The sequence below is a fragment of the Phoca vitulina genome, unplaced genomic scaffold, assembly GCF_004348235.1.
Source record: "Phoca vitulina isolate PV1807 unplaced genomic scaffold, GSC_HSeal_1.0 scaffold7, whole genome shotgun sequence".
Taxonomy (NCBI): domain Eukaryota; kingdom Metazoa; phylum Chordata; class Mammalia; order Carnivora; family Phocidae; genus Phoca; species Phoca vitulina.
In genome coordinates, this window is record NW_022589710.1 from 26,251,433 (window position 1) to 26,278,607 (window position 27,175).

Genomic DNA, 27,175 nt, shown 5'->3' on the forward strand with positions numbered 1-27,175 from the left:
ATAAAAAATGTTTACTGTCTGTTCACCCATTTCTCCTTCCTATCCAGATGAAGAAACCAAAGTCTTTCTAGCACCTTAGTGCAGACCAGGAGATGAGCTTGCGGCTGGCTGGCTGGCTGCTACATACTCTAGACTTAAATCTCCAACATAGGGCAGCTTTAAGAAATTTAACCACCGTGGGCTCCTGGGTGGCTCAGTCAGTTAAGTGTCTGCCTTCAGCTCAGGTCATGATCCCAGAGTCCTGGGATCGAGTACCGCACAGGGAGCCCGCTTCTCCCTCTCCCTCTCTCTGTCTCTCATGAATGAATAAATAAAATCTTAAAAAAAAAAAAGAAATTTAATAACTATTTGAGGGTTTTAGAATTTATGGAAAGCTCATAAACTAAACGCAAAACAATTTTTATTATAGCTGTTCGGTTTTTAGTCAAACGCTGTAAACCAAAACACTATAAACTGGAAACACTGCCACAACGCTTAACTTATAAACAGATTCTGATAGTTAAGTTTGCCCCAAGTTTCTCAGCCTTAAAGAATATAATCTTAAAAAATAGATGCCAATTTTTTATTCATCAGTCAAGCAAAGATGAAAGAATAAAATGTTCTAATCTCTTCTCATGCAAAATAGGAACAAGTATCGGCAGCCTTAAACATGTGCATGCCCTTTGGACTAGCAATTCAAATCTGCGCATTTACCATGAGTATGGAATCATGGAAACACCCAAAGATTATGCACAAGGCTGGTCCCTGAGTAAAACTAAACTAAAGACAACTTAAAATTCATCAACAGGAAATTAAATAAATTGTGGCTTTTTTAGTGCAACAGAATATTATACAGATATTTTAAAAAAGAAGTATGTATATCTTTTCTTGATGGAAATATCCCTTAATATAAAAAGACAATCACACAGATGCACATGGAATTTTTTTTTTTATGTTTGAGAAAATATTTCCCCCAATTTAAATTTGGTCAAAGAGGATACGGTTGATTCCAATTTTCTTCTCTTAATAGTTCTCTGTATTATCTGGGAAAAGGAAGGTAAAGGCTTATAATAATTCCAAAAATATTACACTATGTATATGGTTAAGGAAATATTCATTTAATAACGTCATTAAATACAAAAATGTTACCTCAATAATTTGGAAAACTACATCCTGAAAATATTAATGATCTGATTTTAATTATAGCCTGTAACTTTAATGGGAAGAGGGGAGGGAACAGAACCAAGGTCACAAAAAGATTTAATAAAGACTACAGCCATTATTCTGAGCCTAAAATGTAATGTTATTTAGACCATCATGGCAAGAAACATAACAACAGGAGGATATTCATTTAGTATTTATAGCTGATAATGCTTCTTATGTCACTTCAGAAATGCAGAAAAGCATAAATTTACAATATTCTAGCTATGTTTAACATAAATACAAAAACAACTGAAATTGAGAAACGCAGGTTACAACTGTTATGCCCCTGAATTCACTATTTTCAAAGGAAGCAGTGGAAAAGGGTTTTCATAAGACACTATTTTGTCCCAAAACTGTGTAAGTAAAATACTAGCTAACATTTGTTGAATGCTCACCACGGGCCAACTATGACACAGAACACCATACACATGTCTCACTTAGTCTTCACAATTAAGTCTCCGCAGCAGGTGCTATGACCACCTGCATTTTACACATGTAGGACGTGCGGCAGAGAGAAGGTAAGAGCCAGTAAGGAATCAAGCAAGGATCTGAAGCTGGGTAGCCTGACTCTCCAAAATCCATGTGCTTTATATATATATACACCAAGTTTCAGCCTAGATTAAGTACTTCCTTCAACTGGCCATCAGCTACACTAGTCTCAGCAGTAAAAATAATCCAAAGACATGTAAACTTTCGGCAGTGGACTGGAGAAGCTGTACGCATAATGACTGAACAATGACACAGAGCAACCCGATGAATCTTCAGCTCACAAAATGTCATGCCCTGTGCCAACAAAAGCAGGAAAATGGCATATTAAAACAGACTATTTTTAACTGGTCTCGATTTTCTTATTTTAAATAACATCCTTATTACAAAATATACTCACAAATGTTTCCAGTAACGCATCTGTTATTATTTGAACTATGTCTTGTGCAGGGGAGTTAGCTAATGGAATGCTCTCTATTTCACCTTCTTTGTGTCTGGCCAGCAGCAGGGCTGGAAGGGTTGCAGCGTATTTGTGTGACCTATAGAGAAACGCAGTATTAAGATTTCCAATAAAATACAGCAAGTAGTCAAAAACATAAACAATTAGTCCATGCGATCAGGGTGGGAAGTAGCAAATGGGGAAGCCCTACCACTAAAGAAAAAAATGAACTCAATTTCCCAGCAAACTTATCTTCTGTGTAAGGCTATCTGAGGAAGTTCAGGAGCCTTGACAACCTAGATTAAAAGAAAGCAACAGAAAATAATATAGCCAGATTTTTTGTTTTTTTCCTCTAGACAACTTACCCATCAAGAAAATGTCTAAACAGGATTAGGAACATACTGCATGGCTCTCAACCCTTTTGGACTGCTCACCATACTGCTGAGCAAGGAGAAAAGTATTTACTAGAAACCTACCATTTTCCAGGCACTCTTTCAGGTACTTTCGTTTTTATTTAACCCTCAGAATGGCCATATAATGAATGAGGCCACTATCACCTGCATTTGATAGATGAGGAAACCAGGACTCAGAGAGTGATAAATGGCAGAGATAGGATTCAAACCAAGGTGCCCCAGATAAAAAGTCTATGCTCTCTCCACTGTAACCGAGCCCAAATCTGCTCCTTCTTACCACTACTTATGCTAACGAGAAAGGGAAATCACTAAATTAAATAGGAAAAAAATGCTTGGTGTGAAATGACCCATGAGGTAGTCACATTTATATCATGTAAAATCTCAACTAATGCTAAAACAAAGTATAGATGTTATAATACTAAAAGCATTAGTAGAGGGTCCAGTCTTCAAATTACCTGAAAGACTCTCTTAATTGATTAGCTGACCACAGCTAAATGCACCATGACAGCAGAGTAGAAGATTGTAGGTGACTGTCCATGTGTCAGGTGAACAGGTCTCATATTTTCTAAAGATCTGGAGTTCAGTATGATTTCATGGATAGAAATGAAGCTTAATCATGAAGAGCATATGTCACCAGTGTTCAGGATGAAAGATGTAAGCTCAGAAATCACAATTAGGAATATTATAGTCAGGAGGTAAGCAAGACAAATTATTGGGACTTACCAACTCCACTTGCACCTGAAAATAAGCCATTAATGCAGAATGTGATGTACATGTATTACTGTATGTATTGTGTATGCATTAATAATCTCCAAATTTTCAGTTCAGTCCTTCATTCTGAAGCAACTATCTGGTAGTTCACAAGAGTCCTACATTCTACAAATAAAGCAACTAATGTGGGTAAAAAAAGCACTGATTTAGTATATGTTTGCAATAACTTCAAATTAGGTAGAACTGTCAGGTATAGTTATATCACCTAAAACTCTGGTAGAAATATGAGAAAATTCTGATTTTTATATATACCTTGGTGGCAAATCAAAACCCAGACACTCAAGATGTAAAATTCCCCCCAAAACTTTGATAATTCCAAAGAACCAAAACTGCAGGTAATAGAAACAAAAGAGGAAATTTTTTATAGGAAGATGAAATAGTATGAATCCAAGGTTGTCCCTATGGGGACTGTAGCCTAAAGCAAAAGAGTACCTAAAAATTCTAAATAGCCAGGTGGTACTTCCCAGATCTTCTTTGAAGAAAATTAAAAATTTAGTTATATTGCTGACCTATTTTCCTTCATCAACTGTGTAAAGACAAACAATATATTATTTTGCAAACTTCTTCCTCTCTAAAATTAGAAGACCAACAAACTTACAGTATCAAAACATCATCTTCAGAATAAATTCCAGTGATAACACATCCTTTTAGGTAGTTTCCTGCTTCAGTGAAATCTTCTTTTGCTATAAATACATAGACAAGACAAAAATCTGAAACCTTTAAAATTATGTGTGCTGATCAACTGACATTTATAAATGGTTGTAATTTATTATTAATTATAAAGACAAATATTTACAGGCAGACCTCATAAAACTTAGCAGTTCTAAAATAAATCTGTGTTCTTTTTATGACCTTTGATTACTAGAGAAATGTAAATTGATATAATGTAATTATGGTTCCCTAAACAAATGTACTCTAAATGTGATTTATCAAATTTATAGCACTCTAATCATAGCACATCTAATCAGTAACTCAACAGAGTTACTGAATAAATATTTGTTGCTTTTTAATTTACTCCTAAGGTAAGGTAAATGGAAACAGCTATCTTATACATAGCCTGGAAAGAGAAGCAGTATGTGAAATGATGCACACATTATCATCACAAAATCTAGAAGTGCCTATATGCACAGAAAAAAATAGAAGACTAGAAATTCTAGTCCTTTAACAGTATCTGTGTTAGGATTCGGCAATTATGAGGGATTTGTGTCTTTTTATATTTCCCATATTTTCTGTAATGTGTTTTTGTTACTTTTGAACTTTGATTAATTTGTGTATCAGTCTTTTTTCATTTGTTAGGATACAGATATTAAAAAATTATTTCAGGAGCTTTCTGAATACATTTCCATAAATAACAGTATATTCTGGATCATGTTAATGTGTATTTTATAACCAAGAAGCAAGTCTGAATTAAACAGTCATAGACTAATGAGAAAAGAACAGAGGTAAACTTATATAAATGATGTATTCTTGGGGCACCTGGGTGGCTTAGTCGTTAAGCGTTTGCATCGGCTGAGGTCATGATCCCAGGGTCCTGGGATCGAGCACTGCATTGGGCTCCCTGCTTGGCAGGAGGCCTGCTTCTCCCTCTCCCACTCCCCCCTGCTTGTGTTCCTGCTCTCGCTGTCTCTCTCTGTCAAATAAATAAATAAAATCTTTTTAAAAAAATGATGTATTCTTGCCAAGTGAAGGCCAAACGATAACTCAGCTCACTGCATGGAAGGTTCATGGCAGTTCAAACAGAAAACTAATGATGGAAGAATTGAGTCATAAAGCACCTAATACTCTGGACACGCTGAACCCAAGAGATCTGTACTAAGCAGTCAGTACTGTATTCACGGTGTAAGTATCAGCACTGTTACCGTCTGGTAACCACAAGTTTTGTTCTTTAAAAAGGATGCGTACTTTCCACAAGATTAAGAAATACTACAGGAAAGCCAATTTACTAAAGTGGCACAGTCAGCCAGGAGGCAGCATTGAGACCTCATTTATAACCATGAATTTAATGAGAAACTATTACTCCATGAAAATATTTTCTTCAGCCTGTGTTACACCAAAGCAGTAAAGATTCATAAGAAAAGTAAACAAAGGGATGCCTGGGTGACTCAGTCAGTTAAGCATCTAACTTGATTTCAGCCCAGGTCATGATTTCGGAGTTGTGAGATCAAGCCCTGCATCAGGTTCAGTGCTGGGCATGGAGCCTGCTTAGGATTCTCTCTCTCCCTCTCCCTCTCTGCCCGCCCCCTCAAAAAAAAAAAAAAAAAAAAAAGAGAATAAAAGTAAACAATTAGGACTGAGTGCCTATACTTTCATTTCTCAAAACAGAACTAAATTCTGGTTAGTAGTTGATGATCATTATCTAAAGCAATGACATAATGGAATCTATTTCAGCTTCTTTTCAAGTAACAGTGGAAAATTACACTATTTCCATATAATTCCCTCATATAGAAGCCTCTCTCATATATGTTTCCTTTTTTTAAAAGATTTTACTTATTTATTTGAGAAAGCGAGATGCATCAGTGGGGGGGAGGAGCAGAGGGAAAGGGAGAAGCAGGCTCCCCACTGAGAGGGAGCCCGATGTGGGGTTCAATCCCGGGACCCCAAAATCATGACCTGAGCCAAAGGCAGACACTTAACCAACTGAGCCACATGAATATGTTTTTTAAAAGGCTCTTCATAAATCCACTTGTTCATATATCTTGTTAACTCTGCAACAGAAGCATTTAAAACTGTAGACCTCAGAAACTAAATAAATAAAAACTGTAGACCTTAGATACATATCCATTTCCACTAAACCAGACTGTCAATTTTTCTCTGAACATTTAAAACCAGACACACTCTCCTCCTTGGTGAAAACTACACATATTTCAGAATATATTGCAACCCCAAGTATAAGAAAATAATCAGTTAATCTAAATAAAAGGATTCTTATATCACAATAAATATATTTGGGATATAATATTAATGGTGACCTCCAATACTTAGTTGTGTAACTATAAACATGTTTTAATTGCATAAAATAAATACATTAATTTAGCAATACTGCTTTTCCCCCACTATCACGTTACTGAATCGTTACATTTATAGACATACATGTATACACATACTACACATACATCTATTTTTTAACTCTACCAACAAGAGTTGAGAAGCAAGAACACTCCAGTAACTAAAAGCACTAGATTTTGGTTTCTAAATTCAATGTCCCACTAAAAGGAACCTAGACTCTTGGTTGAGAAATGGCTGATTCCAGGAATGGGACTAGGAACATTTTGTGCCAAAAGGACATACCCAAAGAATGATGGAGATACGTCAAAAGCACACAGGAGTCAGAGTGAAGGGGCATGATAGCAACCAATTATAACCCATTGAATATAATTAAGGACTCAGGCATCTATACTGAAAATCAAACCAGAAGGAAAAGCTCGTACAGTAGTATGTGAACTATATTAGTACATATATAGAAGGAATAGGTAGGGAGTCAGAAATTTTCCACTTGGCAACCATCATAGTTATAGCTCTTTCAAGCAATGGATTCTAAAACTGGAATGCAAAAGTATAATGAGAAACAGGACATTTACAGGGCTTTAAATTCTATTCCCACAAGATACTTTTTTTTCCCTTTGTAATTAATAAGTATTTTTCAAGTAAAGAGACCTGCCAGATACAACACTGGACAAAGGAGACATTTCAGCCCTCATGGAATCCACATTAATCTGTAAATCATTAGCATCTACATGAACAATAAATCACTATCTGCTATAAAATAAGTGCTTGATAAATGTTAGTAGTTAGCTCTTATGAATAAAATACACATGTAAATAAAAGTGTTAGTGAATTCATAATAGCCTTTTATTGTTATACATTTTCTCATTCAATAGACATTGAAAGTCCAGTAACTATCACATGAATATCTGCAAAAAACAAACAAACAAAAACAAAAAAGAAGAGAATCTAATACCTGACTGAAAAGTCTGAGAACAATCAATCTAGTGAAATAACAAAAAAGCATCCTATCCAGATTACATCATTCTGGCATTCCAGAACAATCTCTATGTCGTTTAACATTATACTTTTGACTTATTTTTTAAAGATTTATTCATTTGGGAGGGAGATAGAGAGCGCGTGCGTGTGCACGTGAGTGGGGGAGGGGTGGGGGGAAGGAAGTGGGAGAGAGAGAAACTCAAGCAGACTCCCTGCTGAGCACGGAGCCCCACACAGGGCTCTATCTCACAACCCTGAGATCATGACCTGAGCCAAAATCAAGAGTCAGACACTTAACCAGACATTTAACAAGCCACCCAGGTGCCCCTATACTTTTGACTTCCGTTAAGAGATAATTATGTGTAAATCTTATCATTTGTATAGAACTATCATAAAGTATACTGTTCCCTATATCTCTCATATAAAAAAATATGAAAAATCCCTCTCAGCATTTACAATCAGGGAAAAGTTTTTTCTGTGGATGAGTCAGCATCCTTTTATATTGCCATTTATTATATAATGATGATAAGATGGCAAAAATTTCATCTGTTTCCAATTGCTGCCAGATTGCTTAAGGTTAAGTTTTATGACCAACTGCAGTGTTTTCTAAATATACTACACAATTATCCCCTTCTCTTTTACAGCTTAACTCTTATTCTTGTTTTAATGATTTCATTGTATTTGTGCTTTTTATTATCTGAAGACCTTCATTCTTTTTGGAAGGAAGCCCTGAGTAAATAATAGACAACCTCAGGGCACCAGGCACCTGAGGTAGATTGAAGACAAAGTCAACGGGTAGAAGCAAAAACATTAGAAAGGCAAAGACAAAGGAGTAAACCACAGACTCATTCACTTCACAATTTTTCATAAAGAGAATACAAATGAAAAAGCGATCCCCTCTATGATTTTGCCTTCTAAGATGGGAAACCACAGAACACACATTCACATTCTTATTATTTCTTTCAAGTTATTTTGGCTTTTATTTTAAAAAATTTTGAAGACAACATAGAGGGGAACAATTACTAGACAGAAATTTGTAGAAAGCAAAATTTAATAACTAGTTAACAGTATCCACTATCTGTAGATATGATGCTAGATGTGGAGATACTCTTCCCAGAAAAATATCCTTAAAAAATTTTATTCAGAATTTGAAATTCATCTTAAATGAAAGAAATATAAGGGGGCAAGTTTGCTAGATAAATGCAAACAGCTAACATGTGACGAAAAAAACATTAAAGGTTGTGTTACACAGTCAATTCAAGAAGCCATCCATATGCAAAGGCAAGAGAATAACATTCTAAGCAATAGTACTGGTTAGAAAAAAAACCCCTATGTACCCTTCCTTTACAACTTACTGAAAGGCATTCCTATGAAGCTAGAAAAAAATAGAGTCTAAAAATAGTGAAGCTGTGATATTAAAAGAACACTATACTCTATGATGCTATGTAAAACTAACAAAGTAAAATTAATTGCTATAAGCACTGTATCAAAGCTGAATGAAAAAACATTAATATGAAATGCACCAAAAATAAGATGAATTAATTGATGGGTGGAAGGATGGACAGATGCACAGATATGTGCTAAATCAAGTACAAGTTAAATGTTAATAGTAGAAGCTAGATGGTAGGTATATGGATGTTCATTATAAAATCTTTCAACTTTGCTTTATGTTTGAAAATTTTCATAATAAAATGTTGGAAAAATAAGTGCAAGAAATTTTTGAAAGAGAAATATATAATGCAAAAATATTAAAGTTCAGCAATAATGATAATCTGAGTCTATAATATGAGGCTATAGAGGCCCATATAGAGAAAAAGATGACAGAAGAAATTAAAAGCATCCTCATCTTCTATAGAAGTCAAAATAATTTTTTGTTTTTGTTTTTAAAAAATGTGTTAAAATTTTATTTTATTTTTATTATGTTATGTTAGTCACCATACAGTACTTCATTAGCTTTTGATGTAGTGTTCTATGATTCATTGTTTGGATATAACACCCAGTGCTCACTGCAATACGTGCCCTCCTTAATACCCATCACCGGGCTAACCCATCCCCCCACCCCACCCCCCTCTGAAACCCTCAGTTTGTTTCCTGGAGTCCAGAGTCTCTCAAAATCATTAAAAATGGTCTTTAATTTTATGGATTCAAATATTTTTGTTTGTTTTTTGAAAGAACATCTTCTCTGGCTCTGGGGAAAATAAAACCAAAAGAAGCATACTCCATGTAGACTAAAGAAACACTAGTGGAGCATAAAACAAGCAAGAGAAATACAAATAAGTTTAGACAATATGTATAAATGATTAAAGTTCACCTGGAAGAGCCAAAAGGCAAAAAAGATAAAAAAATTTATAAAAGACAAGAGAGTTGACCCAATTATATATTCAACAAGTATTATAAAACTAATAGATTAGAGGGGTGCCTGGGTGGCTCAGTTGGTTAAGCATCTGACTCTTGATTTCAGCTCAGGTCATGATCTCAGGGTCCTGGAATCGAGCCCCACATCGGGCTCCCTGCTCAGTGCAGAGTCTGCTTATTTCTCTCTTCCTCTGCCCCTCCCCCTGCTTGCATGCTCGCTCGCTCTCAAATAAATAAATAAATCTTTAAAAAAAAAAAAACGAATAGATTAGGTATTGACAGGGAGATAAAAGTGAATAAAACAGGGGCGCCTGGGTGGCTCAGTTGTTAAGCGTCTGCCTTCGGCTCAGGTTATGATCCCAGGGTCCTGGGATCAAGCCCCACATTGGGCTCCCTGCTCCGCGGGAAGCCTGCTTCTCCCTCTCCCACTCCCCCGCTTGTGTTTCTGCTCTTGCTAACTCTCTCTGTCAAATAAATAAAATATTAAAAAAAAAAAAAGTGAATAAAACAAAATGTTTAAACAGATTATACACACACACACACACAAACACACATACACACATACAGACATGGATTTAATATGGTGATGGTGGAATCAAAAAAAGAGAGGAAAAAAAAGGACAACTGTTAACTATTCAGACAAAATAAAGTTGGCCCCTAATCTCATACCATGCACAAAAATATCTAAATAAAGACTTAAAAAAGAAAAAAAAAATTGAACAAAATCAACAGAGTAGAAAGGTATCCTATGGGACAGAAGAAAATATATGCAATTCATATATATGATAAAGGGTTAATTTCCAGAATAAAGAATTCCTGCAACTCAACAACAACAACCTGATTTAAAAATGAGCATAGGACTTGAATAGACATTTCTCCAAAGAAGATACACAAGTGGCCAAGGAGCACATAAAAAGATGCTCAATATCGCTACTTATTAGGAAAGTGAAAATCAAAACCATGATCAAAACTTCACACCCATTAGGATGGCTACTATCAAAAAACCAGAAAATAACAAGAGTTGGTGAGGATGTAGAGAAATCAGAACCCTTGTATACTATGGGTAGGAATATAAAATGATACAGCCACTAGGGAAAACAGTATGGTGGTTCTTCAAAAAATTAAAAATAGGACCATCAGAAGGCCCAGCAATTCCACTTCTGGGTATACATCCAAAAGAACTGAAAGCAGGGTCCTGAAGAGATATTTGTACACCCATGTTCACAGAAGCATTATGCATAATAGCCAAGAGGTGAAAACAACCCAAGTATCCATCAACAGATGAATGGATAAATAAAATGTTACATACATACAATGTAATATTATTTAGCCTTGTATTGAATGGAGCACTGGGTGTTATTCGCAAACAATGAATCATGGAACACTACATCAAAAACTAATGATGTAATGTATGGTGACTAACATAATAAAATAAAATTTAAAAAAAGAAGGAAATTCCTTTTTTTTTTTAAGATTTATTTATTTATTTATTTTAGAGAGAGCATGAGAACGAGTGCAGGGAGGGGCAGAGGGAGAGAGAGAGAGAGAGAAACTCTGGAAGATGCCTCGCTGAGCTCAGAACCAGATCTCAAGACCCTGAGATCAGGACCTGAGCTGAAACCAAGAGTCAGATGCTTAACCAACTGTGCCACCCAGAGGCCCCTAAAAGGAAGGAAATTCTGACACATGATACAACATGGATGAACCTTGAGGACATCATGCTAAGTGAAATAAACCAGCCAATAAAAGACAAATATTGTATGATTCCACTTATAGGCGGTACCTAGAGTAGTCAAACTCATAGAGATACAAAGTAGAATTGAGGCTTCCAGGGGCTAGGGAAACAGGGAAATAGCTGTTTAACAGATACAGAGTTTCAGTTTTGAAACATGAAAAAGTTCTGGAGATTAGCTGCACAACAATGTAAATATACTCCACACTAGTGAACTATATGCTGAAACGTTAAGATGGTAAATTGTGTTACATGTATTTTATCACAGTTTTAAAAAAAAAATATTCAAAGCAAGAAGACTATAAATTAGTGTAAGAAAATATAAATTAAAGCAAGAAGAAAATACAAGTGACTATTAACTGATAAGGACAATAGAGATTTTCTGTAACTGAAATCAGTGGATAAATCTCAAAATCAATACATTTGAAAACAAATTTTAAACTGCTAGATATAAAATTATTAAAGCTAACAACCAAACTGGGGGGAAATAACTGAAACAAAATGACAAGAACTTAATATCCTTAATACATAAAAATCTCATAGTAATTCATTAGACAAGCACTAAAATCCCATTTTTAGAAATGAATAACACATATAACACACAGTTTATAGAAAACATAAAGTTATCCTCCTATTGGGAATCTACACCCATTAAATCACCTAAATCCCACACAAAGATGCATAAATAAAAATATTCTTTATAGCAAAAAGAAAAAAGGGAAACAAAAGATGTTATTTGTTGGTAAAGAGTTAAATAAATTATGGTATATGCATCCAAATATACAGCCATGATGATTTTGAAGAATATTAATCAGGGAAAAAATGCACCCACACAATATTAAATAAAAACAGCAAGATACTAACCTAGATACACAGTACTAGCCCAATCACATTAAAATATATATAAATATGCAATACATAGGTACACAGAAAAAAGAGGGAAGGAATTATATCAAAATTTAACAACTAGATAATCTTAGATTTTTTCCTTCAAATTTCTCTATTTTCAAAATTCTATAATTTGAGTTCCCTATAATTGAAAAAGATGTTAATTCATTTTTAAAAAATCAAGTTTTTAACTATTACCTAACTACTTACCTGTTGTCATGTTTGGGCTAAATAGTCCTAGCACCGACACACTAGAGTAGGAGATCAGGTCTTTATATAATTCCCCACTTAAATATTCTTCTGCTTCTTGGACAGATGTTATGTTCACTGGGCATGAAATCCTGTTGCTGAATGAATATACAACTATATTCAAAATTAATTTTTAAAGATACTTTTCAGCTTGCAAAAAGATAAAACATACTACTAACATGGGCAAACACTGTATTCCACAGGATAAGTATCTGACAAAATAAAGACAACTAAATACTAGTCTAATAAAAAAAAAATCACCCTCATTAAACACAATTTCTGTCTCCCCCAAAGTGAAGGAATAAGCTCTCTTCACCTTATCCTGTTATTTCAATTCATTCCTCCTTAACCTATTCAAAGTGTGTCAACAAAGTATAGGAATTAGAAGGTTTACAGACCCCAAAATTTAAGTCTTAGGGAGAAGCTAAATACTTACAGCTGGATAAATTTTAGGAGATCTTCAGTTCCTAACATTCCAGGGTAAGACACCGGGCTCTTGCCTTCCTTATACATCTTTACAACAGGAAATTCAGTAACATTTTGCTTAGTACATAAATCAGACCAATCTGCACAGTTCACTCTAGTAAGCAGCATACTGGATGTGCCTAAACAACAGGAAATGCACACTTTATAAATATTAATGTAGAAAACTCAGTTGTGTAGACTTGACAATATTTTTATGGCCCATTCTTATTTTAACCTCTCATGAGCATGAACTGCTTCCACTGGACACTCTTCCCTTGATTTTTGCAACCCCTTCCCCAATTGGCTTATTTCCCCACCTCCTTTGCTGCTCAATTTGTGGGTCCCTTTTGCATGCTGGTCTGCCAGTAGAGTCTAAGTTTCCTGCAGTATTACATCCCCTATACCTAATTTAAAGATTAAAAAAAAAAAAATTCTCTTAGCTACAGCTAACTAGGTACTAGGTAGGTATAAAAACTTGGTATTTGCTGCCATCTTGTGACTGAGTATAAAATATTCTTCATCATCTTAGATGAAAAGTGGCTTTTTTCCATAAAGTCAATGTGAAAGGTTATAGGACTAAATGCCCGAAGCATTACAGTATTCTCCCAATTTACAAAGTTATAGTATGGGCTTCAATGTAGACATAAAATAGTTACCTATACTATGCATTTCTACATTAAGCCCCCGGAACTTCTGAAACAGTCCCTTTATCTGATTATCTAATTACTAAAAGGATTGTTACTCATAAAGAACATCCTAAATGAAAAAGGAAATCAAGTCTTGGCTTGGTTATCTGCTTTTTTTATTCTACAAACACATACAACTCAGAGTCCTTGCATTGAGGGGCCAGGGAGCCTCTTTTTTCAATCATTAATAGAGAAGAATATAAGGGAATCTGTTTCCATTTTCATTTGGTATTGACAAATGGGATGGGTGGGGGGATAATTCTATTATTCAGGGACATTATCCAATTATTCCTTCATTATGGTTTACATTTCCCCCTTCCTTTTTCTTTCTTCTAATTTTTTGCCAATGAGGCTGGGGAACCTAAAAGAAGAAACTTAAATCTTTCCGTAGATTGCAACTATAAAGGAGAACCTGAAAGAGAGTAAGAGGATTTGAATTTTTTTTTTTTTTTTTTTTTAAATATTAGGTGGGGCGCCTGGGTGGCTCAGTCATTGGGTGTCTGCCTTCGGCTCGGGTCATGATCCCAGGGTCCCAGGATCGGGCCCCGCAGGGAGCCTGCTTCTCTCTCCCCCTGCTTGTGTTCCCTCTCTCACTGTGTCTCTCTCAAATAAATAAATAAAAATCTTTAAATATATATATATATTAGGTAATCACATTATCTGTAGACTTAATCACCTCTTCACTCAGGTAATGAAGTAATCAAAAGTTGGATCAAATGTGGTTGAGAAATGAACTGAGGAAAAAAGTTTTAAAATCTCTGATGTTTTTATTACCATAGAACATGTTATATTTAGGATTGACTTTCCAGAATTAATTTAAGTTCACAAAAGTCCCTAGTATATAAATAAGTTGTACACTAGTAGACATTTTCCACTAAACTCCACCTTATTAGCTTATTCATTTATTCAACAATTATTAAATACCAAATATTCTACGATGTAAGGCAATATGCCAAGTCCAGTGAACTGAGTATAAGATATGCTACCTACCCATAAAGAACTTACTAAAAATTTAAAGAACCTAAAAAACTAAATGGTGGATACATTCCTAAAGTAGCTTAAAGAATAAGCCTATTTAACTGGAATAGCTAAGAAAAAACAAAACAGTAGGAGAAAATCGTATTACAGATACGAAGCATGATACATTCTGTCTTATTCAAATGATTATAAAACATTATCCTAATCCATCATTATCTCTCTCTTATTAACATGCCTCCCTACCTCTCCCTACGTCTTTGCTAGAATGATGGCATAGATATTTTGAGTTCAAGTCTATTCCTTGGATTAGTTACCTACCCCTGGATCAGGTTTTCATAGAACAGTTAAAAGATCTTGGCTATTAAGAAATATCCCAGTCCATAAGGAGCTAACTGAATAGCTTTAAGAAAACTGAGATCTTAGATCTTTGGTTAGACTGTGAGATTGGGTCTTATCTGTCACATTTTTGTTTAAGTGTATTTAGTATTTATTTAATAATATTTAATAGTAACTAGCTCAGAGTAGGCACTCAATAAATGTTTGCTGAATGAATTCAGCCAAAAAGATTACTGGATTAACTGTGTGGCCACAAGTACTTTATACATAGGCTCTCTACTTTCTACTGAAGACAGTTCCGTGAAAAGAACCAAGATGAATGCTTCTGAGCATTTCTGAAACTCATGGCTCATTAACATAAAGTTGGAGACACAAATATAATAACGTGAAATTTTCTGTGGTTTTCTTCATCTTTAGCATGATATACCTTTACAAATAGCTATAGCTTAGAATCAAGAAAATAAGCATACATACCATATTACATACCTTTCAATTTAATTGCCAAATCTATATAGGATTGCAGAAATGCCATGGATACTGCTTGCCCTACATTAAAGTAAAAAATTCAACAGATATTGCAATATGCATATCTCCAAAGCATCCATACCTATACATTAACAAACATATAGATTTATAGGGTTTCCCAAAATTGTTATTCCTTCATAAGAAATATTTTAATATACAGTACTCAATATTGTGCAAACATTCAAGAGGATTCTAAATGCAACTAATTTTCTGCACTCAGACTGCAAGGGATATAGTTGAAGGGCTATTATTTGAAGGTAAAAGCAATATATGTCCTATAGATTCATAAGAACTGTTAATATATTTTTAAAAAAGAACTGTTAATATATTAAAAACATTAGCTTGAATTAACAATTTTTCTAAATTAGTAAATTAGTAAATCTTTCAATATGTGCAGTCTACTTGGGACAGTGCGAAAGCTATGTCATTCTACCACATGCAATATACAGAATGCAAAAATAAAATCCACCAACTTTAAATCCTCCAATACGTAACTGTCCCTCTAAAGGCTCATACTCACAACCAGCATAGAAAAGCACTATGCTATCAGAAGCCACCACTGTTGCATTAAACGTCTCTTCTGTCAGTTCTACCGTGAGTTCCAAAGGTAACCGTCTCTTCCTATCTCTGTAAACAGTTTCTGCCACTTCATCATCTTGAATATCTAAAATGTTCAAAAATACATTAATGTGTATATAAATACATAACTTATATAAATACAAATTCCACTGTATGACAACCACTGTGACGGACATTAGTCCCTGACCACATGGAGCTCCTGTTTACAGAAAAGTCAGACAATAAACTCATCACTGAATAAACACATAGTTATAAATTATGTCAGTTTAAGGAAAGAAAATGGTACATGATAGATTGTAATAGGGAGATTTAGGTTGGGAGAGCCAAAGCCTTCCAGCTAGAGAATCCAAAATTTAAAAAAAAAAAAAGTCTTAGGCAAAAAGAAAAACATATATGAAGGCTCTAAGACATAAAAGAGATTAGCATATACTACGTACTGAAGGAAGGCAAATTTAGCTAAAACAAGATGGGATGAAGGAGTAAATGGCATGACAAAACTCTAGACTAGGCGATAGCTAGATCATAAAGAGCCATATGAACCAAGAATTTTAGATTTTATTCTAAGTGCATCAAGTTATGTGGATTCTGAATATGTAAAAACCTATCGTTAACTTAGACCAACTAACCAACCAGTGGACCAATCCATTTATCCATCCATCCATCCATCCATGTATGGGGTTAAAAAAATTTTTTTTTGCACTTGTAAATATTCTGTTGGAAGTTTGTACAGATTATATGGTAACACTGAAGGGACATCTGACTTGATTAGAGAGACAATTAAAGTTTCCTAGAAGAGTTCACACTAGCTGAATATTAAAAGAAAATGAAACTTAGGTAGGCAGTGAAGGAAGGCAGTGGAGGCATACAGAGCAAAGGGAATAGCATGTGCAAAGGCACAGTGGCATGAAGGAGCATGCAAATGGAAATGCAAACACTGATAATATTAAAGAGTACTGTTAGTTTTTGAGATGTAATAATAGCAATAATTATGGGGGTTTGGGGAAGTTTTTTTTGTTTTGTTTTTTTGGTTTTTTGGGGGGGGTTGTTTTGTTTTTAGAGAGAAAGAGAGAGCGAGCAAGCAAGCACAAGCCTGGGTCGGGGGGGAAGAGAGAGAATCCCAAACAGGTTTCATGCTCAGCACGGAGCCCGACATAGGGCTTGATCTCATGACCCTGAGATCATGACCTGAGCCAAAATCAAGAATTGGACACTTAACGGACTAAGTCACCCAGGTGCCCCAGTTATGCTCATTTTATTTTTTATTTTTATTTTTTAAATTTTTTATTTAAATTCAATTTAATTAACATATATTCTATTATTAGTTTCAGAGGTAGAATTCAGTGATTCACCAGTTGCATAAAACACCCAGAGCTCATTATGTTCATTTTAAAAGGAGAATCCTTATATTTCTGAAATACACAGGGAAATCTTTTTGGATGAAACTACATATTTGGGATTTGCAACAAAATAATAAGGGGTGGGCAGTGACTAGAACAGGATAGCCATGGGTTGATGGTAGCTGGGTGGGGCCAGGTAATGGGATACCAGGAGATTTGTTCTATTATCCTGTCTACTTTATGCTAAGTTCATAATTCTTTATAATAACACATTACAAAGAAAGGAACAGAGAAAGACAATTTAAAAATGAAAGTATTGTTTTTATATGATTTCTAATATATAAAATAAAATACCAGATCTGAATTACAGTGCATCTCCACAGGTTTCAGCTGTGTGACTCCAGTGGGTCACATAACTCTATGGGCCTCAGTGTTCAAATCCGAAACCTAAGAGTTGCACTATACTAACTTAAAGGAACTTTAAAACACCACATTCTATGATACTAACAAGTTACAACTCCAATACCAAAATTAATAAAGGCCTATTTTCCTATTTACTGTATTTTTTCCTTCTTATTCACATATTTTCATTTTCCTTCCAGTCCTTTATTTCCCAATCCATTCTTGTCCTCTTCTTCCAACACTTCCTTTCCCTCTTTCCTATTCTCTCTCAATAAGCTACCCTCACTTCTAAATTGATCCACTCTTTAGCTCTTTCACCTATTCATCAATATATACACACGTTCTTTTAAGCCATACATGTGTAATATTTTTTCCATATCGTCCTTTTGTAGAATTCAGTCCATTTTACTCTGATTCATTCTGTGCCCATTTCCTTTGAAGGACATTTTTCTTTGTGTTGTGCTCTCACATGGTAACAAACTCTTTCCTATACGTACATTTTTCCTATACAAATGGGAACAAAACAAGGTGGGGGGATTATGTATATGGACATGACTACATACACTATTATGGGCCAATATGGATTATAGATGTAGAAAGTTAAGACAGAAAAAAAAAAACCACAACAAAACAAGAAACAAAAGGGAAAGCTGTAAAAGGAATCCTAGAACTAGGCTGGGGAGAGAAGACAGGCAGAGAAGAAAGAGAAGGCCACACCACAGGGCAAATTAAGGGGATGTGGCAAGGAAATCTTGAAACAAGCAACTCCCACTGAGAACAGGAATCTCACTAAGCTGACACAGGGGCAATTCCCTTGACTGGAAGGGGGAATCTATGAACCATGATAGAAAACAGAGCCAGGAGAAAGAGACCAGAACACAGGTCTATGTAATGACAATGCTATAGAGAACTCTGGCTTAAACCATGAGCAGTTCCAACCTCTGCATATTAGAAAAGAGCTAGAACATAGCTCAAACCAAAAAACTGGTCACTGGTAACCATTAAATCTCAGAGCCCTTATTAAATTTATAATATAGATTCTGATGAAAATAATGAATGGACCTCACAAAAAGAATACGTAAATTACTCCCTTCTTATTACACTCATAATAGTACTATGTAAAACATTCAAGTATATACTAAATGCAATACAAAAATGAACAAGACATAATCCCTGCTTTAGAGATATTATAGACTAGTGGAGAAGAGAGAAAAGCAAGCGAGCAGTTACAGGATAGGATTAATGTTATGAAGAAGTGTCAGTAACAATAATGATAATACATAAGATTTCAAGTCAGAATGCTTAAGTTCTAGTCCAGGCTCTACCACATGCCATTTGTTTGACTTTGGGTAGATCACTTAATCCTGCTAAAACACAGATTCTTCATCTACAAAGTGAAGGTGACATCAGCTAACTCAACCAAAGTAAATAATGTGTAGGAGAATAGCCTTGAAACTATAGAATACTTCAAAAACATAAGCAATAAGTACAATAAAAAGAAATATAATGTGTTAAAAAGAGGTTTTAAATGTTATTGAAATTTACTCCCAGACTGTCATCAGATTTATTTACAACTACAAATCCAACAATACTTATTAGAATTTCATTTCCTAATAGGAAAAATAAAAATAAAATACCCTGTTGTGGCTCCTGGGTCATTTTTAAACATGGAGTAGACCAGGAGGGCTGAAAGAACTGATTTAGAAGATAAAGGCACAGATGTGGAAAGCTAGAAGCCTGGCATGTAACAATGAAAGGTATCACATTCAACAAAATACAGCATCCTTACCTTTTCCACCAAACCAACTTGATAAAATGTCATTCAAAATAGGTTTCTCCAGGTATTTTCATAGTCTTGAATGTCAAAACATTCTATGAGAAAGTTAATTCATTGAAATTTCACTGACCTCCTGGGTGCCGAGGAGGAATGGGGAGTGGAGGGGAAAGGAGCATCACAAAACGTATTACCCATATCTGGACTTCCCATGTCCTCATCTCCGTCTTCTTGTATTTCTTCAATGTGCATATTACTTTCCACACGGGATATTATTAAATCAACATCATGTAAGACCAAAAATTCCACTGGCACTCCCTAGAAATACATTCATTTTTAAAATCATGACTAAAAATATACCAAAGCATTTTAATAAAAATGTTTTACTTGTTTGATATTAAAATGAAACTAAATCTTTGAACTTCAGTTTTAAAATTAAACAAAAAAAGGAAATTCCATAATCATTATGAAAAGTACCCAAAGCATACTTTATATAAAATAGTGTGTACTAATGAAAAAAAAAAGGCAAAAAAGAACTGAAAGTCTCACTTGCTTAACATAATGGTATTACACTGACGTCTGCAACATTTCACACATAACTGCATGTCCCACTTCAATATAAAACTTAATTGCAAATAGGGCCACCAAAATTATTTTGATATTCCACAGAAATATTCAAAATAATATCTCATCCTACAATAATTCCACTAAAATAAAACTACAATCTGCCCCCAGGTATTTTAAGAATACCAAATCTAGCCCACTGAGATTATTCCATTACAATTTCTAATACCCAACTATCACATCTTAAAAACATGAAATTTTAGGCCACTAGATTATTTCAGTAAATCATTCCTGACTGTAACTATACATGAGAATAAAGCTATAAAATAACTGTAAGTGTGTTTGTTCTTTGATATCACATATTTATCTTTTTAATATTACATTCAAAGTGAGCAACTTTTTACTTCTGTGGAAATAATAATGGAGTTAAAAGGTAGAGTGATTAAAGTCAAACCAAATTTGTTTGAAGTATACATAGATATTGTGGTAGTAAACTTTTTTATTCAAATACAACATCCACACAGGAAAGAACACAAATTGTAAGTGTATAGTTTGATGAATTTTTACAGAGCTGATACACTTATATAACCACCACACAGGTTAAGATACAGAACATTACCAGCACACCGAGAGGCCATCTTCTTGCCTCTTCCTGTCATTACCCTACCCCAAAGGTAATCACTATTCTGACTTTCACCACCATCTATAAATTTTGCCAGTTTTTGAATTTATATAATAGAACTATATATGCCCTGTACTCTTTTTGTGACCACTTCTTTTGATCAACACTATTTGTGAGGTTTATCCATGTTACATTTAAAAGCAGTTTATCCTTTTTCAATGATGTATTCCTTATATGAATGTACTAGTATGTACCGTATGTATGTATGTATGTGTTTATCCATTCTATTGCTCATGGACATGTGTTATTTCCAGCTTCGGACCATTATAAAAGTATACTAACTGCTATGAACATTACTACAGCTGTCTTTTAGTGCACATGTATACACATTTCTGTTGGGCAGTGCTTAGGAATGAAATTGCTGGTTCACATGATGTATATATAGCCTCAGCTTCAGGAAGCACGGCCAAATATTTTTCCAATTTTCATTGTACTAATTTTCACTCCTACCAAAAGTTCTTGTAGCTCTACCTTCTTAAAAACACTTGGAATTGTTACTCTTAAATTTTTAGCCATTCGGGGGGTGAGTACTGGTATGTCTTGTGGTTTTATTTGCATTTCTACCTACAGTTTATCTGCTAATTGGATAAGGGAAATGCATCTTATGATGGAGAGAATTAACTGTCTCCACCTTAATTCAGTAATCAAATGTGGGTGGCATCATTAAGTGAGAAAACCAGACATCATCCACGTTAGAATAAGATAAAATACCAATAAGCCAGCACTGTGAAGTATTCTTACCCAAAACATTTAATGGAGCTAGGCAATCTAACTCCCAGTTTTTAGAAAACATAAGGGAACAGAGGAGCAAGGCAGACAAAAGCAAAAGGAAACAGACAAATCCAGAATATGGAAAAACCTGGCCCATTTATCTAAAAGGCATCATCATGGGGAAGAAGAGGGAGTGTTAAGACATTGAGACATTTAAGAAACACACCAAATGCAATTTGTAATCCTTAACTAAATTTTTGTTCACAAAAAACACCTACAGAAAATAATTTTAGATGAAAAAATTTGAATATGAACTGGCTATGAGATTAGCCTATGATAAAACAAATTCCTGTTAATTTTGTTAAGTGTGATAATAAAATTGTGATTGTATAAAGAAGAAGAACAGTAATTTTTAAAGATTCATGCTGGATATTTATGAATCTGTAAATGCCATGATATCTAACATTCTTTGGAATGTTTTAGAAAAAAATTATAGGTGAAGCAAATATGATAAAATATTAATTGTTGAATCTAGGTAGTAAGTATATAGTTGTTCATTCTATTTTTCTACTTTTCAGTTTGTTTGATTTCATACAAAAAAAAAAAAAACCTCTGAAGAAAGGAATTAAAAAGGGCTTTTAAAAACTTAGATACTGGGGCACCTGGGTGGCTCGGTCATTAAGTGTCTGCCTTTGGCTCAGGTCATGATCCCAGGGTCCTGGGATCGAGCCCCGCATCGGGCTCCCTGCTCAGCGGGAAGCCTGCTTCTCCCTCTCCCATTCCCCATGCTTGTGTTCCCTCTCTCGCTGGTCTCTCTCTCTGTCAAATAAATAAATAAAATCTTTAAAAAAAAAAAAAAACTTAGATACTAAGAAAGATCCTAAGCATTAATACTATTCCTCATAATACTATGCTGAAACACAAACAATTCTTCCCCTCAGGGCTTCTGCATGTGCGTCCTCTCACACTCGTCACTCTTTCCCCACATATCCACAGGCATATTCCTTTACTTTATTGTTACTAATCAGTGAGATCTTCCGAAACTACTCTCTCACCTTACCTTGTTTTTTTTTCCACTGTCCTTAACACCATCTGAAATTCTAGCTATACTGGTTTTGTATTTGTCTCCTGCCACTAGTATTTTAGCTCCATGAGGGCAAAAACTTGCTTTTGTTCACTGCCATATCCTCAGAGCCTAGGACTGTGCCTGAAACAAAGCAGGTACACAATAAATACTTATGGAAAGGATGAATGGATGAGTATAGTATTTATTGAGCACTTACGAATGTATTGGACCCTGTGCTAATTTAGCACTTTACATTATTTCTTTTAATATACTGACCCAACAACTCTTTAAAGTAGATATTATTATTAACCTTCCTTTACAATGAAAAAAAAAAAAGAGAGACATATAGAAGTAATTTGCCCAGAGTTACAAAGCTGGATTTGAACTAGGCAGTAAGATTCTATAGCGTAAACTCTTAATACTATATTGCTAATTACTGCCGTAGGAAAAAAAATTCTGAAGAACTAATGCAATACTAAAAGATATGTTTTATAACTTACTATACAAGGCTTGTAATATAGTAATATGAGCATACAATACTATCTATGTAAGCAGTTCTATACTTTAAGGACCCTCAAACCCTTTGCCTGGAAAGGGAGAGAGAAAGAATGATTATACAAACCCAGGATGAACATTATTGCCCTGACGAGAAGGTAAAAAAAAAAAAAAAAAAGATTTACACTGAATTCAATAAAGAGACTCATAGAAAAGACTCTTCCATCCTTTACAGAAAATTTCTTTGCAGAGATAGCTATCTTATAACCTCTCTTACCTCATGCTATACAAAATTGTTACATTTTAACAATTTAAGACATCAAAACTCAGAAACCATCATGAACTTTAATTTTTCCATAAAACCTATTTCCCAATAATAAATATTATAATTTCTTATTTAAGGATCTTGATCTACCAGCAAAAAGAAGAGCTTCAGAAAGTACTCTTTCCATGACCCAGCCAAAAAGCAGAGCATACTAGCCCCATACTATAGTATACACATTTGAACAATACTACAGTTTTCAAAGTATTTTCCTATTTTGTCTTATAAATTTCTTGTAAGTTAGAAGCGAAGGTTTTATGAATAGTTCACAAATGAGAAAACTGAGCTTGGAGAAGCTAATTCATTAATCTGGTTCCAGAACCAGAAGGAACAGAATCCAAGTCTTCTGACCTTTGACCCAGTATTCATGCCATAGTCCTAGGCAAGAGAATTTAAGTTTAAATTGTCTGGCAGTTCAGGGGCCCCTGGCTGGCTCAGTCAGTAGAGCACCCAATTCTTGATCTCAGGATCGTGAGTTTGAGCCCCATGTTGGGTGCAGAGATCACTTAGGTAAATTTAAAAAAATGTTTTTAAAAACTGGCAGTTCAAACCATGAGAGACTATGGACTCCGAGAAACAAACTGAGGGTTCTGGAGGGGAGGGGAGTGGGGGAATGGGTTAGCCCGGTGATGGGTATTAAAGAGGGCACGTACTGAAGGGAGCACTGGGTGTTATACGCAAACAATGAATCATGGAACACTACACCAAAAACTAATGATGTAATGTATGGTGATTAACATAATAAAAAAAAAACTGGCAGTTCAAAAACACATCAACTGTTTAGCATATTTATATAATATTTTGAAATGTGCAGAATTAATGAGTTCTCAATAATTAAGAAAAATTTTAAGAAAAATATAAGAAAAAAAGAACATTAACAGAAATTTACAAAGGCAAATAAATGGGAAATAAGCCTTTAAAAAATGTTCAACCTCACCAGTAATCAAAAATATGCAAATTAAAACAGGAACTTTGTCGATAGAGATTTTTTTTTTTTTTTTTAAGATGGTGATGCTCAGCAGTGGCAAGATGTATGAGCAACAAGGAATTCCAAACCTTGCTGGTTTCTGGAGGGCAATTTGACAATATATTCTAACAGCCTTAAAAAACCCCATTTCCTTTGACAAACTTCACGTCCAGAAGTTTAGCCAAAGGAAAGAACCAGTGATATTCAAAACAGTGTACAAAGGCAGGCATCAGATAGCACAATAGCAAGTAATTAAATATAATTTTACATGAAAAGTAGGCTATATAGCATGACCCTAATTTTCTTTAAAATATATACATATGAACATGAGAAAAGAGACAAACTAACAAATGGGAAAAAAAAAAAAAGAACACCAAAATATTAACAGCAATAATCTCTGACTAGTGGCAATTTACAGAATTTCTTTTCTGTAATAAGCATATATTATTTTATGACCACATGTATTAACTTTCTTTAAATAAGCAGACATTGTAGAGCAATACATAAAATGACTAACCTCTTCTGCTCTTCTGAAGACCACGTTAGCATGCAGAGGAATGTCCACTTCCAATGAGTCCCTTTTTCAAAATGGAAATAAATGTTTTATACAGCTAATCTGAAGAATAGTCATCCAGGATGTCAACATAAAAGTGAACTTTAAGTTCTTACACTAAAAACTATAAGTTCTTACATAAAAACAATTTATGAAAAAAGACTACAATTTAGTAAGTCTGAGAAATTTTAGACATAAATACAGACTAGATGTTCCAGTCTCCATCTTCATCTTCATTTAGCAAAGTTTAAAGGTCTAAATTTTAATCAAGTTAATAATTAATGTACAGACTTTAGCTTAGCAACTGGTTCTATTAGAATTTACTAGAGTAAATTTATTAGAATTTACTAATACTAGAATTTACTAGAGATCTAAGTTTATTTACAAGTGAATATATTACCATATTTTAAAAAGAGAAAAACTCTAGTGTTTTGCTAAATACAGTGAATATTTAATGTTTAAGATACCTTAACAAGAGTAGAACTCCTGCTTTCCCCAGAAGACGCCAAGCGACCCATTCTGCAGTCCTTCTATCAGCTTCATACGTCGCTTGCTGACTAACAATAAAAACCAGTGGTAATCCTAGTTGGAGATGAACAGTTGAAACCTGTTGAGGGTCTTCAGCAACTTCAGTCTTCATTTTAAAAAAAGAATAAAAGGTCTTCACTGTGTGAGAATAGGGTTCCAACATTTGGATTTAAACTCTAAGTCTTATTAATAAAGTCATGAGTAAAAAAAAAAAAATACAAGTCTGTTGAAATAAATCCAATATTAACAGAAATGACCTCATTATTTCCTAAGGTTAATCCTCCCGATGTACCTATATAGTTTAAGCATTATAAAACTAACACATTTACAAGGAGTTAAACATGAAATTACAACCACAAGGAATAAGCATATTATAAAGAAATTTTAAAAAAACAATTAATAAAACAGTGTGGTACTGATAAAGAGATATTTCAAATGAAATAGAATAACAGGAATAAATTCTTTTGTATAAGAATTTAACGACACATTACAAAACAATGAGGAACATCTGAGTTAGGACAGCAGTTTGAATATATACATCTAATTTTACTCCCTCCAGAAATCCCAGGAAAACTATAGCAGGAAGATTTTTTTTAAGGAGATAAACATACATATGTGAAGAAAGGAAAAGAGAAAAGGCAAACATTTTTTTGGAAGCTGAAGAACAGAATAATAACTGACTTAGGAGAATCTAACAAAGCAAAACCATAAGCCATGAGAGAGAAAACTAAGAAACAATCAATTTTAACTGCAGCATCCCTAAAATTGCTCAGGACCTGTCAGTGCCTGGTATCTCTGGAACCAGGAGAGAAACACTGGAGGGCAGCGGCAGGAAGGCTCTGAAATAAGGAGGAATAGGTAAAAGCTTTGGAGGAGTTAGATCCTGAGATTCTCCTCCCGACTCCATGAGTTCAGGCAACTGTTCCTCCCTCACACCAGAAGAAATCTGGGGGGACTTCAGAAAAATCTCAGAGTGTGAATACCATGCCAAAAGTGGGGGGATTAAGTAACCAAATGCTAAGACGCCCCCAACTCCCTACCCACTCAGTTCCCAGAATAAAAGCAGCCAGACTTCTGTCCTCTGGGCAGAAGAAGGGAAGATCCTTTTCTGAGAACCGTAAGCCCAAGAAAAAGCCTGAGGATACTGACATTAGGGTTCACCAAAAAGCATCCCAGGTCCAATCCCCTATAGAGCTCAGAATTAACAAGTCTCATCTACAGTCCCAGAATTTCCAATCAGCTTTTTAGGTTCATATTCTAAATCACAAACAGATATCCAAGGAGTAACATGGATCTGAGGGAAGCCTCTAACATAAAAGATAGAGACCAGAAAAAACAGAAAAACAGATAACATGGAGAAAACATAGACTATTCAGGAAGCAGATTCAGAAAATCACCACCGATAAGCTCCAGGTGATGGGAAGATACTGCATCCATAAAGAAATAAAAATTAAAATTGAACACATCTGACAGAAAGTACGTACAGCAAAAGATAGAAAATAGGAGAAAATGTAATAAAGGTGAAGGACGGGTTCAAGAGGTCCAATGTCCAACTAGGAGTCCCAGAAAGAGAGAAGGGAGAAAATAGAAGGAAGAATCATCACTGAAATAAACACAGAAGTTTCTCATGACTGAAGGAACATGAATTGCCAGACTGAAAGAGCCACTGAGTAACCAAATAGTGGATAAAAGTAGATACACAGGAAGAT

The 27,175-nt window shown here is 34.6% G+C and overlaps 1 protein-coding gene across 4 annotated transcripts in view; it reads right to left on the bottom strand.

The window, feature by feature from the left end:
* TXNDC16 (thioredoxin domain containing 16) overlaps positions 1-27,175 on the bottom strand; it is a 125,079-nt gene that overhangs the window by 27,251 nt on the left and 70,653 nt on the right. For all 4 annotated transcript variants that reach the window (XM_032405118.1, XM_032405119.1, XM_032405116.1 and 1 more), the window contains exons 10-18: positions 25,406-25,572; positions 24,903-24,963; positions 19,773-19,896; positions 16,007-16,150; positions 15,448-15,507; positions 12,933-13,101; positions 12,458-12,594; positions 3,890-3,974; positions 2,069-2,207 (exon numbers count right to left, since the gene is read on the bottom strand). In XM_032405118.1, coding sequence (XP_032261009.1) covers positions 2,069-2,207; positions 3,890-3,974; positions 12,458-12,594; positions 12,933-13,101; positions 15,448-15,507; positions 16,007-16,150; positions 19,773-19,896; positions 24,903-24,963; positions 25,406-25,572 — 1,086 coding nt within the window. The remainder of the gene's footprint in view (positions 1-2,068; positions 2,208-3,889; positions 3,975-12,457; positions 12,595-12,932; positions 13,102-15,447; positions 15,508-16,006; positions 16,151-19,772; positions 19,897-24,902; positions 24,964-25,405; positions 25,573-27,175) is intronic.